General features: G+C 42.3%; 1 protein-coding gene across 27 annotated transcripts in view; it reads right to left on the bottom strand.

Moving 5' to 3' along the window:
- The window catches only part of AOPEP (aminopeptidase O (putative)), a 378,597-nt gene that overhangs the window by 70,118 nt on the left and 288,569 nt on the right, over positions 1-19,910 (bottom strand). The window contains exon 14 of one of the 27 annotated variants that reach the window (XM_033236613.1): positions 10,373-10,448. The exons of 24 other annotated variants lie outside the window; for them this stretch is intronic. In XM_033236613.1, the coding sequence (XP_033092504.1) occupies positions 10,373-10,448 (76 nt within the window). Of the gene's footprint in view, positions 1-3,855; positions 4,404-10,372; positions 10,449-16,119; positions 17,727-19,910 lie in introns of those variants that run through there. 2 more of the 27 variants (XM_033236609.1, XM_033236615.1) reach the window with 2 other exon arrangements.

Genomic DNA, 19,910 nt, shown 5'->3' with positions numbered 1-19,910 from the left:
GAGGATCATGACCATGGCCCTAGGAACACAGGACTTTTAGAATGGGCAAACCCAAGCCAGACGCCTAGGCTAAGCATGATAATGGGTACTCTGAACAATTAGAAAATGACACTACAGAAACTCTTACCTTTCGCTCATGTAACCTAAAACCTTACACAAGTCACTTACCTCCCGACTTTAAAGTTAGGTTTTCTTTGTTCAAGTCACTATGGACTTAATTACACAAAATGAAAATACCAAAGTGGCGAGCAGGGAGCCCACGCCCAATAATCTAAGACGAACTTTCTTGCGCCTTTTCTCCCAACTCCTGATGAATTAACTCTTGCCAAGTACCTACTAAACTCACTGCTTGACTCGGTGGGGTCAGCTCTCGCAGCTAACCTACCAGGTCTGCTCTGCAGGCCCACCAACCACCCTTGTCTGTCTGACAAGGCACTGAGCCGTATCCAGCACTGTTGCTGTGGACAAGGAAGTAGCAATGGGCCATGTCTGCAGTGGCTGTGGGTTGACAGTATCTGTTAACAGAAGGCTGGAAGGAGTAGGGGGACACTAGCATATGTAATGGCCTTGGCTGGGAAAATGGGTCATGGGTGAAGGAAGAGCAAGGACAAGCCAGAATTTCTGACCATCCAAAGGCAGGATACCAAGAGTGCCCCAACCACAAGACCACGACACATACACCAGGTGCAGCAGGTGAGCACTGTAGACTATTTCCTCCCTGTAGAAAAGCTTTTGAGAATGGTTCTCGCTTAAAGAAAAGACAAATATTTAAGTTGATGGAGATCCCAAATATAATGATTTGATTTTTATAAATTATATGATTGTACTAAATCACATGTACCCTAAAACTATGTATATCTATTATGCACCAACAAATAAATATGAAGCTAATAAAGTAAAACAGTTCATTGGCCTAAGGGGAAAAAAAGGTTTTGAATAGGAAAGCCAAATAGTAACAAGTACATAAATGATAAGAGGGCCAATCTGATAGAAATGGTTGGAATTATTTTTAGCTGAAGTTGATAGGATGAAAATCTAACCTTACGAAAAGTGAAACGCTGTGGAAGAGTAGAGGAAGCAGGAAATCGGAAACGCTATATTTATCCCCTCCCCTCCCACCATCCCCTTGAGTATTTCCTTTATTTTGAGAAGAAAGCAATAAAATTATTCTCCCTCCTCTCAGAGACACTCTGGCACACAAACCAGCCAAAGGCTTCATGGAACGTGGGGCCACACGCTCAGGCCCAGAGTACGAAACCACTGCCATCTCTTGGGCGGTCGGTACTCTGTGTGGCACAGGGGCCACACAAATACCCCATCTAGAAACGGCTGTGGCCAATGGCCAGGTGGCGTTTCTCTAGGCCTAGGAGATCCCTGGTCACTTGCAAGGCTGAGGGGAAGAACAGCACAGCCTGGAGAAAACAATAAGCATGTTCCCAAGGCCTCCTGCAGGCAATGCTGCCAGTGGCTGCTTGCGAGCTTGCGGCCGAACTGCTGCTCTCTGTTGACAAAGGTAAGGATATCCCAACAAGGACATGGAATAAGAAAAACGACTGGTGGCATTTTTCTCATGATTCATTCCCATCCTACATTCCTCTCATTCCTGACTCTCCAATTAAAATAAACTTTGCAAGGAAAAGCGGGGATCAGGTGGGGATAAAAGCAACCTGCCTGGATGATAGAGCCGGCTGGCTGATCTAACATCTGACATGAATATTATCCGACATAAAAACATAATGTCTTTCCCCATAAAAAATTCAAGCATGCTCATAATTTACAGGGCATGTGGAGTTTCAGCCCTTAGCAATTAGGAAGCCAGCATCGGTCCACTGGGCTTTATCCAATGACCCTTTTAACTACTTGAAAATGATGTCTGATTATCAAGTAATGTTATGGCTTACCTATAAAAACTTCTTTTCAAAAATATTGATCGTTCACTACATAAGCAAGGCCTCTCTGAGAAGCCTTTTTAAATCATGCATAACCCATTACTCATAGCTGGGACGAACACTGGACCCACTTCTTCCGTGACTAAGTGGGTTTCTGTTAGTAAGTCAGCGCTCAGGGAAACTTATTAACTATCCAGAGCCAATTCCACACAAGAATAATAGTTACTGTAAACTCGGACCTCTGTAGTTGCTGGGAGGCGGGGGTCAGGGGAGATCTCAACACTTGCTGTTGAAAGCTTTCTGGAATTCTTCCGTTGCTCAGGACATCAGCAGGCATTTTTGTGGATAACCAGACTTTTTGTAAATTGAGCTCACAAAGACACCAACCAAAATCAATAAAACAGCTCCGGTGACTTCAACCGAAACTCCCTGTGGAGGAGCCAACTGGAAACTTCCAACAGAACCTGAGGCAGTATTTGACCGGAGCAGAGTGGCCCCATGGGGCAGCTTCCTGGGCCAGCCTGGGAGGCAGGTGCCCTCTGCACCTGTGGCTGGGACCCACTAGAGAAGTGACTGGGCCGCTTTCCCAGTCTTAATGCTGGGGACATTTCAGCTGGTCCACATCCGCCACACTGATGTTCCAAACGTGCCCTCACCGCCACTCTTCCTGCAGCTACACTTCCTGGTCTGTCCTATCAGTTCTCAGGGGCATCTTCTGTTCCCATAACACACCACAGATGACAAATGACTTTAAGTCTGAAAACAGTACTGGAAAAGCCCATTCCCCAGTAATGTTAATAACTACTGTCTGTGACCCATGATCCAGGGGCAGCTCTGGGCAAAGTGTTCTCCCATGGAGTCTGTTTTACAGGTGAGGAAACTGAGACTTAGACAAGCTAGTCGATCCAGCGTGAAAAAGCCGGTGACGGGCAAAGGTGGGATTTCAATCAGTTTGTCTGATCCCAAACCCATGTCGTTCCGGACTGTAGCGGGGAGAAAGGACCTTTAAGATCTCAATTTAACCCTAATAGCGCAGGTGACCCACAAAAGTTCTACGGAAAAATAAGTTAATGGAAACCACACATGTTCTGGGAAAGGGGGGAAATGTGTCCATCCACAACAGACAAACACTACTCTTGCTAAGAAAACTAAATCAAAACACTTATTGGGAAGTAAAACACTCTCAACAAATTAACTCTTTCCATTGAGCTATTGTTAAAACAGCTACTTTATTTTGAGTGATTTCTAATATGATATTAAGATAGACAATAATGAACTGTCTTAAAAAAAACAAAAACAAAAACAAAATAGGCCAGACGCGGGGGCTCACGCCTGTAATCCCAACACTTTGGGAGGCTGAGGCGGGTGGATCACGAGGTCAGGAGATCAAGGTCATCCTGGCTAACACAGTGAAACCCCATCTCTACTAAAAATACAAAAAAAAATTAGCCGGGCGTGGTGGCGGGCGCCTGTAGTCCCAGCTACTCGGGAGGCTGAGGCAGGAGAATCGCTTGAACCCAGGAGGCAGAGGCTGCAGTGAGCCAAGATCGGGCCATTGCACTCCAGCCTGGCGACAGAGACCCCGTCTCAAAAAAAATAAGGATGTATGGCCGGGCGCGGTGGCTCAAACCTGTAATCCCAGCACTTTGGAAGGCCGAGACGGGCGGATCACGAGGTCAGGAGATCGAGTCCCTCCTGGCTAACACGGTGAAACCCCGTCTCTACTAAAAATACAAAAAACTAGCCGGGCGCGGTGGCGGGTGCCTGTAGTCCCAGCTACTGGGAGGCTGAGGCGGGAGAATGGCGGGAACCCGGGAGGCGGAGCTTGCAGTGAGCCGATATCGCGCCACTGCGCTCCAGCCTGGGTGACACAGCGAGACTCCGCTCTCAAAAAAAAAAAAAAAAAAAGGATGTATTCCCAAATATGCTGGCAACAGTTTTTCAGAGGAAAAACCCCCACTAAGAATACCACAGAGGTACTTTCTTTTTTATTCTTAATCTTCATGTAAATGACATACCTCACCCTCTAGATACCTGGAAGATCATTTTGAAGAGAAGGAATAACACTGAAGTCCACACACATTTATAATACGCCTCCTCTCCTTTCTCTGTAACAGTGTATGATCTCAACACAGGTTTGACACACAAAAAAAGCTGAGACAAAATCTACAACAATCACTTGTGATTACTCTCTTCTCCCCTCCCACTGAAGAATCTGAACCCAAGAGCAAGAGTCCGGTAGCAGTGTCTGATTTCTTCTCTTCTATGACCTTGAACTCCATCAGGGGTTCCCAAGAAAGTGAGTATGAGGTTAAGCAAATCTAAACAGAAATAGTCCTTCTTCACCTACTGTTCTGGAGCCAGTGTGCTTGCTCCACCTTCACACTTCCCCCTGAGCCTCTCCCTGAGATGGCTCCTGATGACAGTGACTCTTGCATGAAACAGGGCAGTTCTCCAGAAACGAAGGCGTCGGTCAGAGTGTGAGTCAAGAGTCAGATGCACACAGCGATGTAGCTTCAATACAAGATGGGAGACTGTGGTCACACAGCAGGCCCCAGTCCAAACCTGCCCCCTGTTCAGAGGCCAAAGGCCAATGAGACTGTGTGTGTGTGCGCACATGTGCGTGCTTGCATGCACACACACCCACACAAGCTACACACGCATGCTGGTACATCACTAATTGTCTGCTGGAAGATACTTCAGCATCATTTAAATTTGTCTTATGATAATCTGATGCTCTGTGATTACGTAATGCTACTGTTGACCAAGTCATTAAATTAATCTTCAATAAAGACTAAACGATGCCGGGTTCCTCAAGGCAGGGAAAGGCAGGTGTCATTCCCCAGAGTCTTTCATTTTGCTAAGGAGGAGGAGAGGAAGCTTTCTGCAAGTCTGAATCAGCTCAGTACTTGCCTTTTCTTGCCACCTGCCCACCTCAGTATCTGCCAGTTGTGTTAGAGAGAAAATATGTCTTTTTCCCTAAGCCATACTATTCCTACTCACTTTGCTCTGCCAGTAACACAGAGAGTTCTGGGGCACTAAACTCTTCACAATCCAAGTTCAGTATTAATTTTGTCAATACTGTTTCGGGGAATGAGGGTAGTCTGATCTGGCCTATGAACAAATAGCCAAGTCAGGCAGACTGCAGAAAGAAAATCTAAAATTGTAACCTATCAAGGTATGAATATGTATAAACATGAAAATCAGCTTTGCATTTCAGAAAACAATACTAATATATGTATTTACAAATACCAGCACAGACTGGTGAAAAGTTCATTTGTGAGGGTGCCATTACTGCATTTCAAAATAAAATGTCAATTTATCCGGCCATGCTTACGTTTGATTTTTTTTTTTGACAAGGTCTCACTCTGTTGCCCAGGCTGGAGTGCAGTGGCACAGTCTTGGCTCAACTGCAACCTCCACTTCCCAGGCTCAGGCAATCCTCCCACCTCAGCCTCCTGAGTAGCTGGGACCACAGCCATGCAGCACCACACCTGGCTAATTTGTGTATTTTTAGTAGAGACGGGGTTTCACCATGTTGCCGAGGTTGGTCTTGAACTCCTGAGCTCAAACGATCCACCTGCCCTCAGCCTCCCAACATGCTAAAACTATAGGCGTGAACCATCATGCCGGCCACTGTCACGCCGGCCACCGTCACGCCGTGAACCATCACGCCCGGCCCTATGTTTCTCTTTTTTTCTTTTTTAAATAATATTTTCATGTCACAGTTGCTTCGTCTGTAACAAACACCACAAAAATGTCAAATAATCTGTGCCTTGTAAAATTCACTAATGTAACAGGAAAAGCACAATTTCACATAAACCTTTGCAGTGAACACAGCTGTGTTACCAAAGAATCCTTACCTGCTCTTTGGAATGACTGATCTCTCCAAATCTGACTCAGTTTACTCCTAGCCCAAATGGAAAGGTCCTCCATGAGCCAGGAAACGGCCCTCCCTGTGGACGTGTGTCTAGTCCACAAAAGGTGGCCTTCAGAGGTATCATCTTGAGTGTCCCAAACCTTTCCCTGTCTCCCTCAGTGTCTATGCCCCACAATACAGTAAAGCCACCTCGACACCTCTCTCCTCACCTGGAACCCAAAGCAGCTTTGCCTCCATGCTTGCGCAGGCAGACAGCTGGAAAAAGCCACAGGAGACCCAGGCTCTAGTTTCAGCCAGGATGCAGGCCTGGGAATCAGCACTTCTCAGGGCCTCTGCACTCTCACACGTAAAACAAGGCCTTGAATTAGAGAACTTGTGAGGCCTTTCCCAAAAATCACAACTCCTGCCTTGGACAGCTTCCCAAACGAAGTGCTCAACTGGGACTTCAGGTGTTCCTCCGGGGCAATCCTCGTCCTCCTCCTTCTCCTTAGGACCAGCACACGCATCTATGGAGGACCTCCAGTAGCTTTCAAACATTCTACTCACGAGCACGCTCCTCCAGGTGCGGGGGTTATCATCTTCCGGCTATGTTCACAGCTTCTTGCTGGTGATGACTTTATTTTCTCAAGTTGCCTCAACTTGTCAGTTCTTCCTGATGGCCTGTGCAGCACCATGGCACCAAGATGAGATTTCCACAGGTCAAAAACACTATGTTCTCTTTAACATTTAGAAACTCAACATGACCAAGAATCATTTCAGAGAAAACAATCATTTCACAGAAAACTAGAGTGCACTTTTGTCATGAAATACACTGCAACACCGCAACTGTGTTTAGCAAAAGGGTAACAGGTAGCTGGAACCCTCCTTTAGACAGAAAACTTCAATGTGCTGATGCAGGAGGTGGGCCTGATCTTAAGTGCCTTTCAATTAGCTGGGTATTTGCAAAAGCTCCAACAGTCTTTAAAGGAACTTCAAATTAAAACTGAACAAAAGAAACAAAATCAGTGACTTATTGCATATAAAAAATGATGACAGATTATCTAAAATGGAGCTTTGCTGGAATACAAATCTCATCAACAGCCTGACCACCACCTAGGGAGCTTCCAATTTGGAGAAGGGACAAGGATAGTTTATTATACTGTCACGGACAAAGTGAAGAGAGTGGCAACTGAAACAATACAGTTGCTCTGAGAAACACAACTGGTTTTCTTGAATAAAGCCAAAAGACAGGGAATAAACATACCAACTCATAAAAGTACCGTTGCTATACTTGCTGCTGGCCGGAGAACAGTTACCGGAAAAAAACAAGCCTATTTTTTTTTAACATCTATAAATAAATTTAGGAATGTTTTCCTGTTTCTCTGTCATGGAGGAGAAAAAAACAAACGGATGGCATCGCTATCTACACGCCATCACGTAGGCAGCCTTCCACCGCCTTCTGTGAAGAGGTGCCTTAAGATACATTAAGTATTGAGTGAGTACCAGCTGCCTTAGAGAAGTCCCCTCACTAACTCCCACAAGGCTCTGACAGGCACGTGTCTGCCCTTTCACAGGATGACACGCGGCACACAGTCATGTGGAGCCAGCCTCGGAAACCAGGTCCGACCGCCCAGCGCCTGTGTGCTGCAGCCCAGAGGCAGCGAGAACCTCTTCACGACACTAGCATACTTCTGCAGGAAACAAGCTGCGTGTCATCAGACACAATTCCACAGAGGACAAGAACAGGTGATTCTGAAAGGACACAAAGAAAGGCACACCTAACAATGCTACAAGGACAGAGAGGATTCCGAGTCACAAGAGTTGAGAGAACAAAAGCAGGTTGCTCCAACTCCAACTGACGCATGAAGATTCTAGGCTCAGTGACTCATTCGGGAATCTCGTGTGAGACATTCAGATTTCCCACTTAGTGGGCCAACGCCTTCTGGTCTGTAAAAGTGGAAGACAAGAGCAGCATTAAAGTATCCAGACACTTTCAAATCCTCTCAAGAAATAAAACGTTAAGTGCAAGAAAGCATGTTTGAACACCCACCAGCGTGGCGAAAATAAAGAAGTCTGACAATATCAGGAGCTGACAAGGAGGCAGAGAAACTAAAAACCTTCAACACTGCTGGTGGAAATGTAAAATGGTACAGCTAATTTGGAAAACAGTCTAGCAACTTCTTAAAAAGTTAAACATATACCTGCCATATAGCCAAGCCATTCAAGGCCTAGGTATCCACCCAAGAGAAACGCAAACATACGTCTACACAAAGACAGTTACACCAGCGTCCACAGATGCACTATTCTTAATAGTCAAAAACTGCAAAAAAAAATTCGAAACGTCTCATAACCAGTAAGTAGATCAACAAAATGTAGTATATATCCATACAATGCAATATGACTTTAAAATAAAAAGGAATTAGTGATACATGCAACCCCACTGGAACTCAAACTTTACAATGAAAGGAGCAGATTCAGCAGACTGAGTAGTGTATGATTCAATTATATGACATTTCTAGAGAAGGTAAACTATAAACCAGAAAGCCAACTAGTATTTGCCTGGGGCTAGGAGGAGGAATGGGGATTGACCACAAATGGCCACAAGGAACTTTCTGGGGGATGGAAATGTTCTAAAACTGGATTGTGGTATCAGGTACACAACTATAAGCATTTCTTAAAACTAAACAAACTGTGGGTGAATTTCCTGGCATGCAACATACACACGACATATAACTCAAGAAAGTCATGAAGAGCAAGCCTCCGAATCACCATCTTTGCTGTCTATGGGGGCACTCAGCAATCTTTACCTTTGTCATCAGGAGTAAATGTGGGAGGCACAGTCACACACTGCATCACATTTCAGTCAACGATGGGTCACATACACAACAGTGGTCCCATAAGAATATAACACTGAATTTTTACTGTCCCTTTTCTATGTTTAGGTATGTTTGGATACATAAATAATTACCAACGTGTTACAATTGCTTGCAGCATTCAGCACAGTAACATATTGTACACATTTGAAGCGTAGGAGCAACAGGCCCTACCACCTAGGTTTGTCTAAGTCCACTCTATGACGTTCTCACGACAATGGAATAGCCGCATGAAGCACTTCCCCATAACCAAGTGATGCCTGACTGTGTAGCTTCGACACGGAAAACTACAGCTCACATATGTGTGATGGTTAGGGGGAGAAAACAGAAACCACTTGTATACAAACAGGACCCAGAGGCACATTCTGCTTTTCTCCTGGATTCTTTCTGCCATTCCTGTTTAACGTCTCATGCCCTTCATACCTTTTTCTCTTCTTGGACACCAAATTAATGGTAGAAAATTGCCACAGAAAATTAATAGCATGAGCTTTATGATTTGTAGTTACAAGTGAGGCCACATAAAATGACTACTGCTACCTTATGTAAGAAAATGCCAGGGTCGGGAGTGGTGGCTCAGGCCTGTAGTTCTAGCACTTTGGGTGGCTGAAGCACAAGGATTGCTTGGGGCCAGTAGTTCAAGACCAGTAACATAAACCCTGTCTCTTTAAAAAAAAAAAAAAAAAAAAAAAAAAGGCTCCCAGCTACTCAGGAGGCCGAGGCAGGAGAATCACTTGAATCCAAAAGTTTGAGCTTACAGTGAGCCATAATCATGCCACTGGACTCAAGCCTGGGTGACAGAATGAGAATACGTTTCAAAAAAAAATCACAAGAGAAGGAAACGCTGAATAACTCTAGAACTTAAAGTTACCATCCCCAATTCTGAAACATTTTATTTTGCCTTGAAACCAAAGGTTTATAGTGGGCCTTGTGGGGAGGAAGCTTAATGCAAGTTAAAGGAAAAAAGAGTGAGGGTAAAACAGATTGAACCAAGTTCAGAAGTAGCCTAAACTTGCTGTGGCACTTTGATTTCACATTTATGAGCCAAAGATAAAAGATTAATTTCTGAGGCCAGGCAAAGTGGCTCACACCTGTAATCCCAGCACTTTGGGAGGCAAAAGCAGGCGGATCACTTGAGGTCAAGAGTTCGAGACCAGCCTGGCCAACATGGCGCAACCCTGTCTCTACTAAAAATAGAAAGAAAAAAAAAATTTCATAGTGAGTATGTGCTCACGAAGACAATCTGGATTTTGAGAATACGAATTATGGTATCCTCGATTATACAAAATAACAAGAGTTGAATGAAATTGAACAAATATTTGCATCCTGCTATCAGCCTGAACGAGGGCTCATGAACAATGAAAATAGCCCAAAGTGATGACTTCCCTTATAGAGATCCAAACTGCTCCGATACCTACTGCACTTTCCTGCACCTGACACGGGTCTGATTCAATTCTATCTTCTATGCTGTAACAGTGTTCTACATCTAACTATAAACTCTCCTATCCTACACAGTTTTCTACATCTAACTACAAACTCTTCTGTTCATCTCGGTATTCTCTATTGCTCTATAGTCAAAAACTGCAAAAAAAAATTCGAAACGTCTCATAACCAGTAAGTAGATCAACAAAATGTGGTATATATCCATACAATGCAGGGTTTTCTATGTTGTGAACATCAAACAAAAATTGTAAATTGTTTGAAGAAATATAGAATAAGAAATGTGTTATGCACAGAATAACCAACAGTATTACATTTCTGGCCTTGGGTTTCCAAATCAATTTGATCCACAGGTGTCAGCAGGACTTCTACAATAGGTTCCAGCTTTACCTGTGAAACATGGACGAATTTTTAAAATCATATATTCAAATAAAGACACTAACACTATTTACAGATACATCAATCAAACCCCTATCTGTGCTTACAAACCAGGTAAAAGCACTAAAATGGATTCAGTTAATTCAATTACCCAATTTCCCACCATAACTTCCAGCCTACATGTGTCAAGTGTTGCTTTATCAAAACAAAGACCAGGCATGGAAACTCTAGTCCAGGGTAGCCTCGGGTAAAAATGCGTCGTATACTCATGTCTTTAATTTGTGCTATGCTGGTGTGGCTTTATTTATCACAGGATGCTCTGTAAGTGATCTTTGATATGCTGTGTGTTTTATCTCCCCCATGGCCAGAAATGACATCTCTCATGTCTCTTTGGTATTTTCCAGCAGCCTCTTACGTGGGGGCTTGTGTACAATAAATTCAAGAAAATGTACTGTTGTTCAGGCTGACTTAGGTTTTCAGCAATCCTCATTATCTGAAAAAGACAGTAATTTTTTCTAAGTGTTTCTCTATGCACATATAAACTGAAATCACGTAAACCCAGAGTTCCGAGTGGGGAACTAACACGACAGGCAAGAGTGTGAGAAGATAAATGGAAATGGAATTTTCTAGGTGAGCTACTTCAGAAAGCACCACTCCTTCAGTCCAGTAGTAGTCCCCCATGAGCAGACGCAGAGAGCCTGCTTACCACATGGAGTCAGGAAAAGGTTATTTACTGTCAGGACACAGAAGACTCACTGGGTAGCCACTGTCTACTTTTCACAGACAGAACATCAACTCAAGTTCATACACTCATAAAATGAAGTACTCTTAAGTTTCTTTTCTTTTTTTTTTGAAACAGGGTCTTGCTCTGTCACCTAGGCTGGAAGGCAGCAGAACGACCTAGGCTCACAGCAACATTTGCCTCCCAGGCTCCAGGGACCCTCCACCTCAGCCCTGGAGGAGCTGGGACAGGGACCCTCCACCTCAGCCCTGGAGGAGCTGGACCACAGACGTGCACCACCACGTCCCGCTAATGTTTGTATTTTTTTTTCTAGAGATGGGATCTCACTATGTTGCCCAGGCTAGTCTTGAACTCCTGGACTCACGCCATCCATCCATCTTGGCCTCCCAAAGTGTTGGGATTACAGGCATGAGCCACCATGCCCAGACAGTTTTTGTATTTGGTAGAGATAAGGTTTCACCATGTTGCTCAGGCTGTCTAAATTTCAAAGTTTCTAACAACAAAAACTTTAAAGGATAACGAGATAGTAAAATAATACATTTACATCACTTCATATACATCTTATTTCACTTCCTATCTACCGTGAGTAAGCAAAACAAAAAAAAGTTATTCTCATTTTACAGACAAGGAAAATAAAGCTCAAAAGCCAAGTGACAACAGGGGAAAGTAACCCACAACGAGACATATTAAACTAAAATTATTGGAATGTATAGAAAAAATCTGGGTGTCCAGGAAAAATGACCAGGTCACTCCAAGGGAAAGAAATGAGACCAGTATTCGACTTTATGCAGGATGACAATGGAGTAACAGACTTCAGATAATTAAATTTAAAAATATGAACCAAGGATTTCTTATTTAGCTGACATGATCTTCAGGTATAAACAGCACAAACTTAAAACATGCAAAAAACCAGGGACCATAAGTGCCCTAGGCTCTTCCTGAGACATCTACTAGAAAACGAGCTTCAGAACTGACTGAAAAGACATCAATCTAAAAGCAGATGATGAACATTAAACATAACCCACAGAATTAAAACTAAGTGATTTTATAAAGGGTACAGCATAGTATGTAATGCCTTTATGCTCTGACATTGTAGACACAGTCCAACCATCAAGAAGGGAATCATGAGGAGATTATATGGAAAATATAATCGACCAGCTGACTGTCTTACAGGTATTTACAGAAAGTAAAAAGAAAGGATAATATTTCAAGTCACCTTGGGAGGCCAAGACGGGCGGATCATGAGGTCAGGAGATCGAGACCATCCTGGCTAACACAGTGAAACCCCGTCTCTACTAAAAATACAAAAACTAGCCGGGCGAGGTGGCGGGCGCCTGTAGTCCCAGCTACTCGGGAGGCTGAGGCAGGAGAATGGTGTAAACCCGGGAGGCGGAGCTTGCAGTGAGCTGAGATCTGGCCACTGCACTCCAGTCCAGGCAACAGAGCGAGACTCCCCCTCAAAAAAAAAAAAAAAAAAAAATTTCAAGTCACATGATGGAAAATAAAGGGAGGAGGGGGAAGAAAAGGTAAATGACTGATTTATCTCTCACAGCAGGGAATCAATACACAAGAGCAGAAAAAAAGTATTACGTCAAAGTAACCATTAAACCAAAAATAGAAGCCTCCCTAAATATCAAAAAAGGACAATACTTTTCAAAAAATCATAAAACTGTGGGAAAAACTTGAAGTCAAACATATTGATTTTACCAATTATTATAAATGGGCCTAACTGGTCTACTGAATAAAAGGATTTTCAGAGGAAAGCAAAGGTCACGTGACAAACTCAAGGGACACGTGATTAGGTGGCACAGCTGGGACCAGGATAAGCTCTGCAGGAATCCAAGCTCTCTTTACAGAAGAGAGATCACCGCCCCCACCACCGACCCCCCCCCCCAAAAAACAGGAAAACTCTACCAAATATATTTTGATGAAAACCTCTATAATTAAAAAACAAAATTAAAAAACACCTGAATAGTGAAAAAAAGTTTTTTAATGCAATAGCCAGGTATGTGTTTATAAAATAAATGCCATTTGTGGGATTCATTCAATTCATTCAACGAATACTTATTGAGGCTGCATGTGGCCAGGCCCTTTCCTAAGTGTTAGAGATTAAAAGCTCGAGTATAACTCTTCTGTGGGCACAGACTCTGAAATGGAGGGAAATATATGTTGGCTAGACTTGATACACGCTGCTGTCAGCCTCCTCCAATAGAAAATGAATGGGAACAACGGCAGGCCTGAGCCCACACAGACACCAGTAGGTGCTACTAAAAAAAAAAAAAAACGTACCTTATTAGTGCCATATGAGACCCAGGCACAAAACAGTAGCTCCTTAAAATGTCCATGAGAATGACTGCCAAGTAAAGCATTCTGTCACAAGAATGAAACTAATACTTCCTATAAAAGTAACTAAAAAGCCACAAAGTTTTTCTCTGCCTGCCTCTCTTTTCCAGCCGAACTCTAACATTTTATATAAAAATGGCTTTCATCTCTCATGGCACAGAAGAGTTGATGGCTGCTGGCATCAAACTTGCTAAAATCAATAGTAGTGTAATTATCAGCACACTTCCAAATGTTTTCACATACATCCCGGCTGGGATTTTCCTAAATTAGATATGTGTGCTTTATGCTGATGGTCTAGGATTGTCAATAACCTGCACTAAAGAGAATTTTCAAATGTTGCCCAAAGCATTATTTTTATAGCAATTGTTTGACTTCTTTACACCTCACCCCTTTCAAAAAGTGTTTGATGCACTCTACAACATCCTAATGTCATTGCTGTTTGTGATACTACTTTACTGGTACATTTTCATGAGCTGCTACATGGAAAGGATTTAGAACAGTGCTTGACACATGGGAAATGTTAGCTATTATGATATGAGTAGTTCCAATGATTCTTTTTAAAATATGTGAATAAGTGCATGAAGGTAAGTGGATGATGATACTTTAACTTTCCCTATTATGCTAGTTAAAAACGGGAATTTTAGTACACAGAAATCTTGGAACATGTTTTTTAAACTACAGATTCTTTTTCTCTTTTCTTTTTTTTTTCCAAGTTTGGGTCTTGCACTGTCACCAGGCTGGTGTGCAGTGGCAGGATTACAGCTCGCTATAACCTCCAGCTCATGAACTCAAGCAATTCTACTGCCTCAAGCTCCCGAGTGGCTGGGACTACAGGCATGTACTATCATACCTAATTTTTACTTCCTTTATGTTTTGTAGTGATGGTGTCTCTCTATGTTAGCGAAGCTGTCTGGAACTCCTGGTATGAAGCGATCCTCCTGCCTCAGTCTCCCAAAGTGCTTGGATTACAGGCGTGCCCAGCAAAATGGCAGAGTCTGAAAAAAAAAAAACATCAGCCAGGCACGGTGGCTCACGCCTGTAATCCCAGCACTTTGGGAGGCTGAGGCGGGTGGATCATGAGGTCAGGAGATAGAGACCATCCTGGGCTAACAGGGTGAAACGCCGTCTCTACTAAAAATAGAAAAAATTAGCCAGGTGCGGGGGCACGCTCCTGTAGTCCCAGCTACTCGGGAGGCTGAGGCAGGAGAATCACTGGAACCTGGGAGGTGGAGGTTGCTGCACTCCAACCTGGAGGACAGAGTGACACTTCGTCTCAAAAAAATAAAATAAAATAAAATAAAAAATCAATGGCTAGGGAAATTAGGAAAAATAAGTAAATCTATGCAACAGATAATAATTTAACAGTATTAAATTATACAGATCAGATGTCCTTCCTGAGGCTACCAAAAATACCTTTAATCAGCGATTACTCCTTGGTCCAGCTTAAAAAAAAAAACAAAAAAAAACCAGCAAACAAAGCCAAGACTTTGTGAAACCTCATCTAAAATGAGACCTGGGTACAGAAACTTTAATACATTATTTATTAGGGATTTACAAGGGAAAATGAGAGACCCACAAATAGGACCAAGAATCTCAACTGAGTTCCAAATATTTCAGCAATAAAGTCACAAATTGCGTATTAACAGCACTGTAATTACGCCTTCTGTTTGGTTTCTTTGTAATTACTTTTAATAAATTATTCTGCCTCCCCCATCACTCAAGTAAGTTGTCATCCAAAGGCACAATCAGTACAACACAGGATACAAAGCCACTCACAGTTAGGGAGGAAGGGATGAAGGGAGGGAAAACCGGTAGGCTGGTGCTGCAAGAGCTGTGACTCACTAGAATCCATAAAGCTTTTCTATGGAAATCAAGTATCAATGAAGCTATTGTAAGAGATTACGGCTATATAAATGTAGACCAGTTATGAATTCTCACAGAGCAATGGTACTCTCAAAAAGAGGCCAGGGCACCAACGCCTGGGAAAGCACTCAACTGCAGTGTTGCCTCCGTTGCACAAGACTGGCTGCCTAAGCCTCCTATTTTGCTGAAAGCGGGGTAGTTCCTACAAAGTGAAGGAACCCTCAGCTCAGCACTCTGTAGGTTCACTCTGTGCCATTTTGCTAAGCTTTGTGTGCTGATGGCTCTGGAGTCAAGCCTACCGCAGTCACCATCTGCTCTTTTGGGTCCAAAAAAGAGCCAAATAATTTTTAGTAGTCTTAACATTCATTTTCAGAAATCATAAACTGAACATAAAATATACCTTTGTCACAAAAGACAAACACAGCAGTACTTTATTAAATAGTTTAAAATTTGCACCTACCTTTATCATTTTGAATATTAGTACTGTAATAAAAGTATTCTTACAATATATAAAATTTAAAAGGAACAACAAATGCTAAAAAATGCATAAACCAAATTGGATTTTACATACAATTTTTTAAATCTGTGAATTATCATTCAAACTAAGATTATCATTGATTTTGGTTCAGAGTCAAGTATGTATAAGGAACAAATGAAATAAAAGTAAAGTGAAAATACTCTAGAATTTAAGAATATATAACAACAAGGAAAATAGTTTTTTTTTTTTTCCCCTTAAAGATTTGGAAAACAGAATTTATCATTTGGCCTCAATGAAAATGCCCACTACATACTATAAGGTCCATACTTTTCACAACCATCCTTCTAGATCTTTATGTTTCACTCTGAATATGTGAAAGAAAATTTCAGCAAATTTTTAACAATTTGAACACTGAGAAACTCAAGAGTATTGTTTCTTGGGTTCTGCAGAAAAGAATTATGAAGGTAACCTTGAAGTGCACTGTTGTTGGAAACCATTTGCCCTGTGTTCGTTGTAACTAATCCTAACAGAGAGCTGACAATCTCACCCCAGCCGAGACCACTGGCTTGGAAACGCTAATACACGTAGGAGCCAACCTTACCACGGCTGAATTTTCAATGATTTGAAACTGAGCCAATGAATACTCCTGATATCATCATACACGCTTACTGAAGACCTGAAATGAGGACTGTAAAACTCGCTCTCCACTTATGATATGTATAGACTAGGAAGAGTGCTTCCTCTGAATCTGAAAATTGAAATTTTCTTCCTCTAAAGGAATCATATCCCAGTCATATATTTTCCATAAGTACATTATTTCATAAAAGACTATTCTACTATACATTCTAATCTTTAGAATATTGATAAAACGATTACTAAATCTTTATATTATATGCATATATTTGTAAAAACATTCCTTAATCTGTGATGGCACACAATTTTATCTTTGAATCAGCTAAAAAAGGTAAAAAAAGAAAAAAATGTGCGTTCCTCTTCCAAAACCAATAGCCATTTAGTGAAATCTATTAGTTTAAAAACACATAAAATTCACTGTTGCAATCACAACTGTTCATCCTGTCCTCTGCACAGCTGGCTGATCCAATCATCCTAATTGTTTTTCGTGAGTTATTCATATTTTCCTTGTTTTTCTGTTGCGAAAATTATTCAAACTAAATGAAAGGAACTTGAAATAATTTAAAAAATGAAGAGTATCAGAATAGAAGAAAAAAAAAACCTGAGGACCAGAAGTAAAAGAGGTGACTTTTGTCACTTTAAGTGAAAAACAAAACAATATAAAAGAATTCACTCATACCAGGAGAACAAGGGCTAAAATATGAAACTAAAATAAAATGGAAATAAATGTCAGAGAAAATATGAAAAGATGCATGAGAGAGAATGATGCACCTTCAGAGAGATAACAAATGTAGTCTGTTATGATAACACAGAAAGATGGCACAATTCTCTGGTGGGTGGGATGACTGGAAGCAGAAGGCGGGGAAAGGCCAGGAGAGCACTTTAAATCCCTGTATCTGCACGGTACATCTCAGTCCCCAATTTACGTTCTTTCACTGTGTTATTTTAACCCACAGCTGAGAACAGGGTGAGTTTGTTTTGCTTCCCCTCGCGAGTTCACTGAAAAACTCAACTAGTATTTCAAGTTGCCTCGGACTATGCCTACTACTCAGCACCTTGGAGATTTTCTTTAAGGGGAAAACAAACATCCCTGGATGATGCCGTTCTCCGGCGCGGCTCCTTTGCCCAGCGCCCGTGGTCAGAGTCCGTCCTCTCACTAGAGCACTGTTTTCCTTTCCTGGGCAGGTCAGAAGGTTCTGCTTTCCACATGGCAGGAACACAGCCGACCCTCCTATCGGAGGAAAAAGGTTATGACCCCCAGCAGAGTTAGCACAAACGACTTCATCTAAGTTACTCATCTAGGCTGAATCCTGAGAGAGGCCTGCAGGTGTAGACAGACCCCTGGGGGCTGGAGGCCAGGGCAGTGTGGAGGGGAGGAAGGGAGGCAAGAAAAACAAAGTAGACAAATAAAAGCAACGGCTACATTTCAAATGGGCACCTACCAGAAATGACTGAGATTCATTCTATTTTACACTAATACAAACTGACTAAAATCAGAAAATACCATAGTTTTATTTTAACATAGAAGAAAGATATAATGAATGCAGGAAAAAAGAGAAACTGAATAATTTGCTTCTATTTGTGACATGGCAGACATTTTTAAAAATAACTTACTAGACGCAACAGCAAGTGAACTACATAGGCTCCTACTAATAACAGGTTCAAACCCTAGCAAAAGGTTCACACACGGACCTTGGAAAGAATACTCATGGTCACAAAGTTCAATTTCTACGTCAGAATAGGGGAAGGCCCTTGGAAATACCGCATGCTTTACCTCTACGAGCTCTGAATCTTCTTCTAGGTGTAGCAGAAGCAAAACAGTGGGCAAAGGGGCTTGGAAGTGCTGTGCAGAGCCAAAAGAAACACTGGAAACTGACAGTTCATATTCTCCGACACGACTCTGAAATTTGCTATCTTCTAGCCCTTCCTCACCTCCACCCTCAAACCTCCTCAGCTTTAAGTTTCAATCCATGAAAGGAAGTTCTGAATGTTGGTTCCAACCTACTCCATTTTCACGTTCTCTTAAAATTGCTGCCCACATTTTCCAAGAAAAAAAGTCAGAGGCAAATCTTCCCCCTAAGTTTTAACACAAGAGCTTGTATCAAGGGGAAATGGTTGGGCAAAGAACTTCATTCTCCTGCAAGGTGAAGCAATCAATCAGTCCCCCTCCTTCGCCCCACCCCCATTCTCAGGAGACCCGGTCATGGGTGTCACAGATACGGTTACTTCTAGGTTAGATTTTGGTAGTCACAACATCTAGTAATCCACAAAGATAATGGCTTCCCCTTCCTTTCTACAGGACGTTGCGCATTTTGGTAATCTTATTTTTGGCTTAAAAATTAACAGCTTGCAGGCCACGGTGGCTCACGCCTGTAATCCCAGCACTTTGGGACACCGAGGCAGGCAGATCACGAGATCAGGAGATGGAGACCATCCCGGCTAACATGGTGAAACCCCATCTCTACTAAAAATACAAAAATTAGCCAAGCGTAGTGCCACGTGCCTGTAGTCCCAGCTACTTGGGAGGCTGAGGCAGGAGAATAGCTTGAACCTGGGAGGCTGAGGCTGCAATGAGCCGAGATGGCGCCACTGCACTCCAGCCTGGATGACAGAGCAAGACTCCATCTCCAAAAAAAAAAAAAAATTAACAGCTACGACATATTTTTTTTAAAAATACCAAGCAGGTCGTAATTCTTCTCCTTCTTTGGGTATTTTATGATCTCATTCATCACCTCACAAACATTTAAAACACACCTAAACCATTAAACACGACTTACCATACCATGTGCTGAGGTATGGCCAGAAAACTCAAGTCTGTTCCAAATGACAACTTTTTCTACTACCCCTCAACTGAAGTGACACATATGACCCTCTGGGGGGGGGTAAAAAAAAAAGGGGGCTGGGATCCCCCTTTTCACGCACGCTGAAAAGTCTAGCTACAAACAACCATATTCACAGGCTGGTTCCTTTTCCAGCTCTCTCAGAAGCTGCCCTCTGGTATCCTGAAGTGCACTCTGCAGCTCTGGGATCACCTTTATTCTGATGTGCTTTGTGCACATTCTCGGACGCAGCAATGCCCATACTAAGGCAACACAGCACAGAAATTGGCAGCAATGCTATCAGCAAGAATTTGGCTTCAGAATCAAGAGTGATTCATCATACATTCTAGCAGCAGAAAAACAACACACCGCTATTTTAATCCCTTGGTGGTATCAAGAATCAAAAAACAGTGAGATGTAATTAAGCAAAAGCAACAAAAATCCTATCTGCTGTAACATTTGTCAAAAAATTATTCACTTTTACAAGTTTTCCGCAAGTCACTTGGAAAACAACGGGTTACTTACCTTATTTCATGACATTTATTACAATGACAAATCAAGTTTTAGTACAAAATCAGACAACAGGCAGTCCAAAC

Source organism: Trachypithecus francoisi, unplaced genomic scaffold (genome assembly GCF_009764315.1).
Source record: "Trachypithecus francoisi isolate TF-2019V2 unplaced genomic scaffold, Tfra_2.0 Lachesis_group16, whole genome shotgun sequence".
NCBI lineage: Eukaryota > Metazoa > Chordata > Mammalia > Primates > Cercopithecidae > Trachypithecus > Trachypithecus francoisi.
Note: the sequence above shows the minus strand (reverse complement) of the source record. Positions and strands in the feature narration are given on the sequence as shown.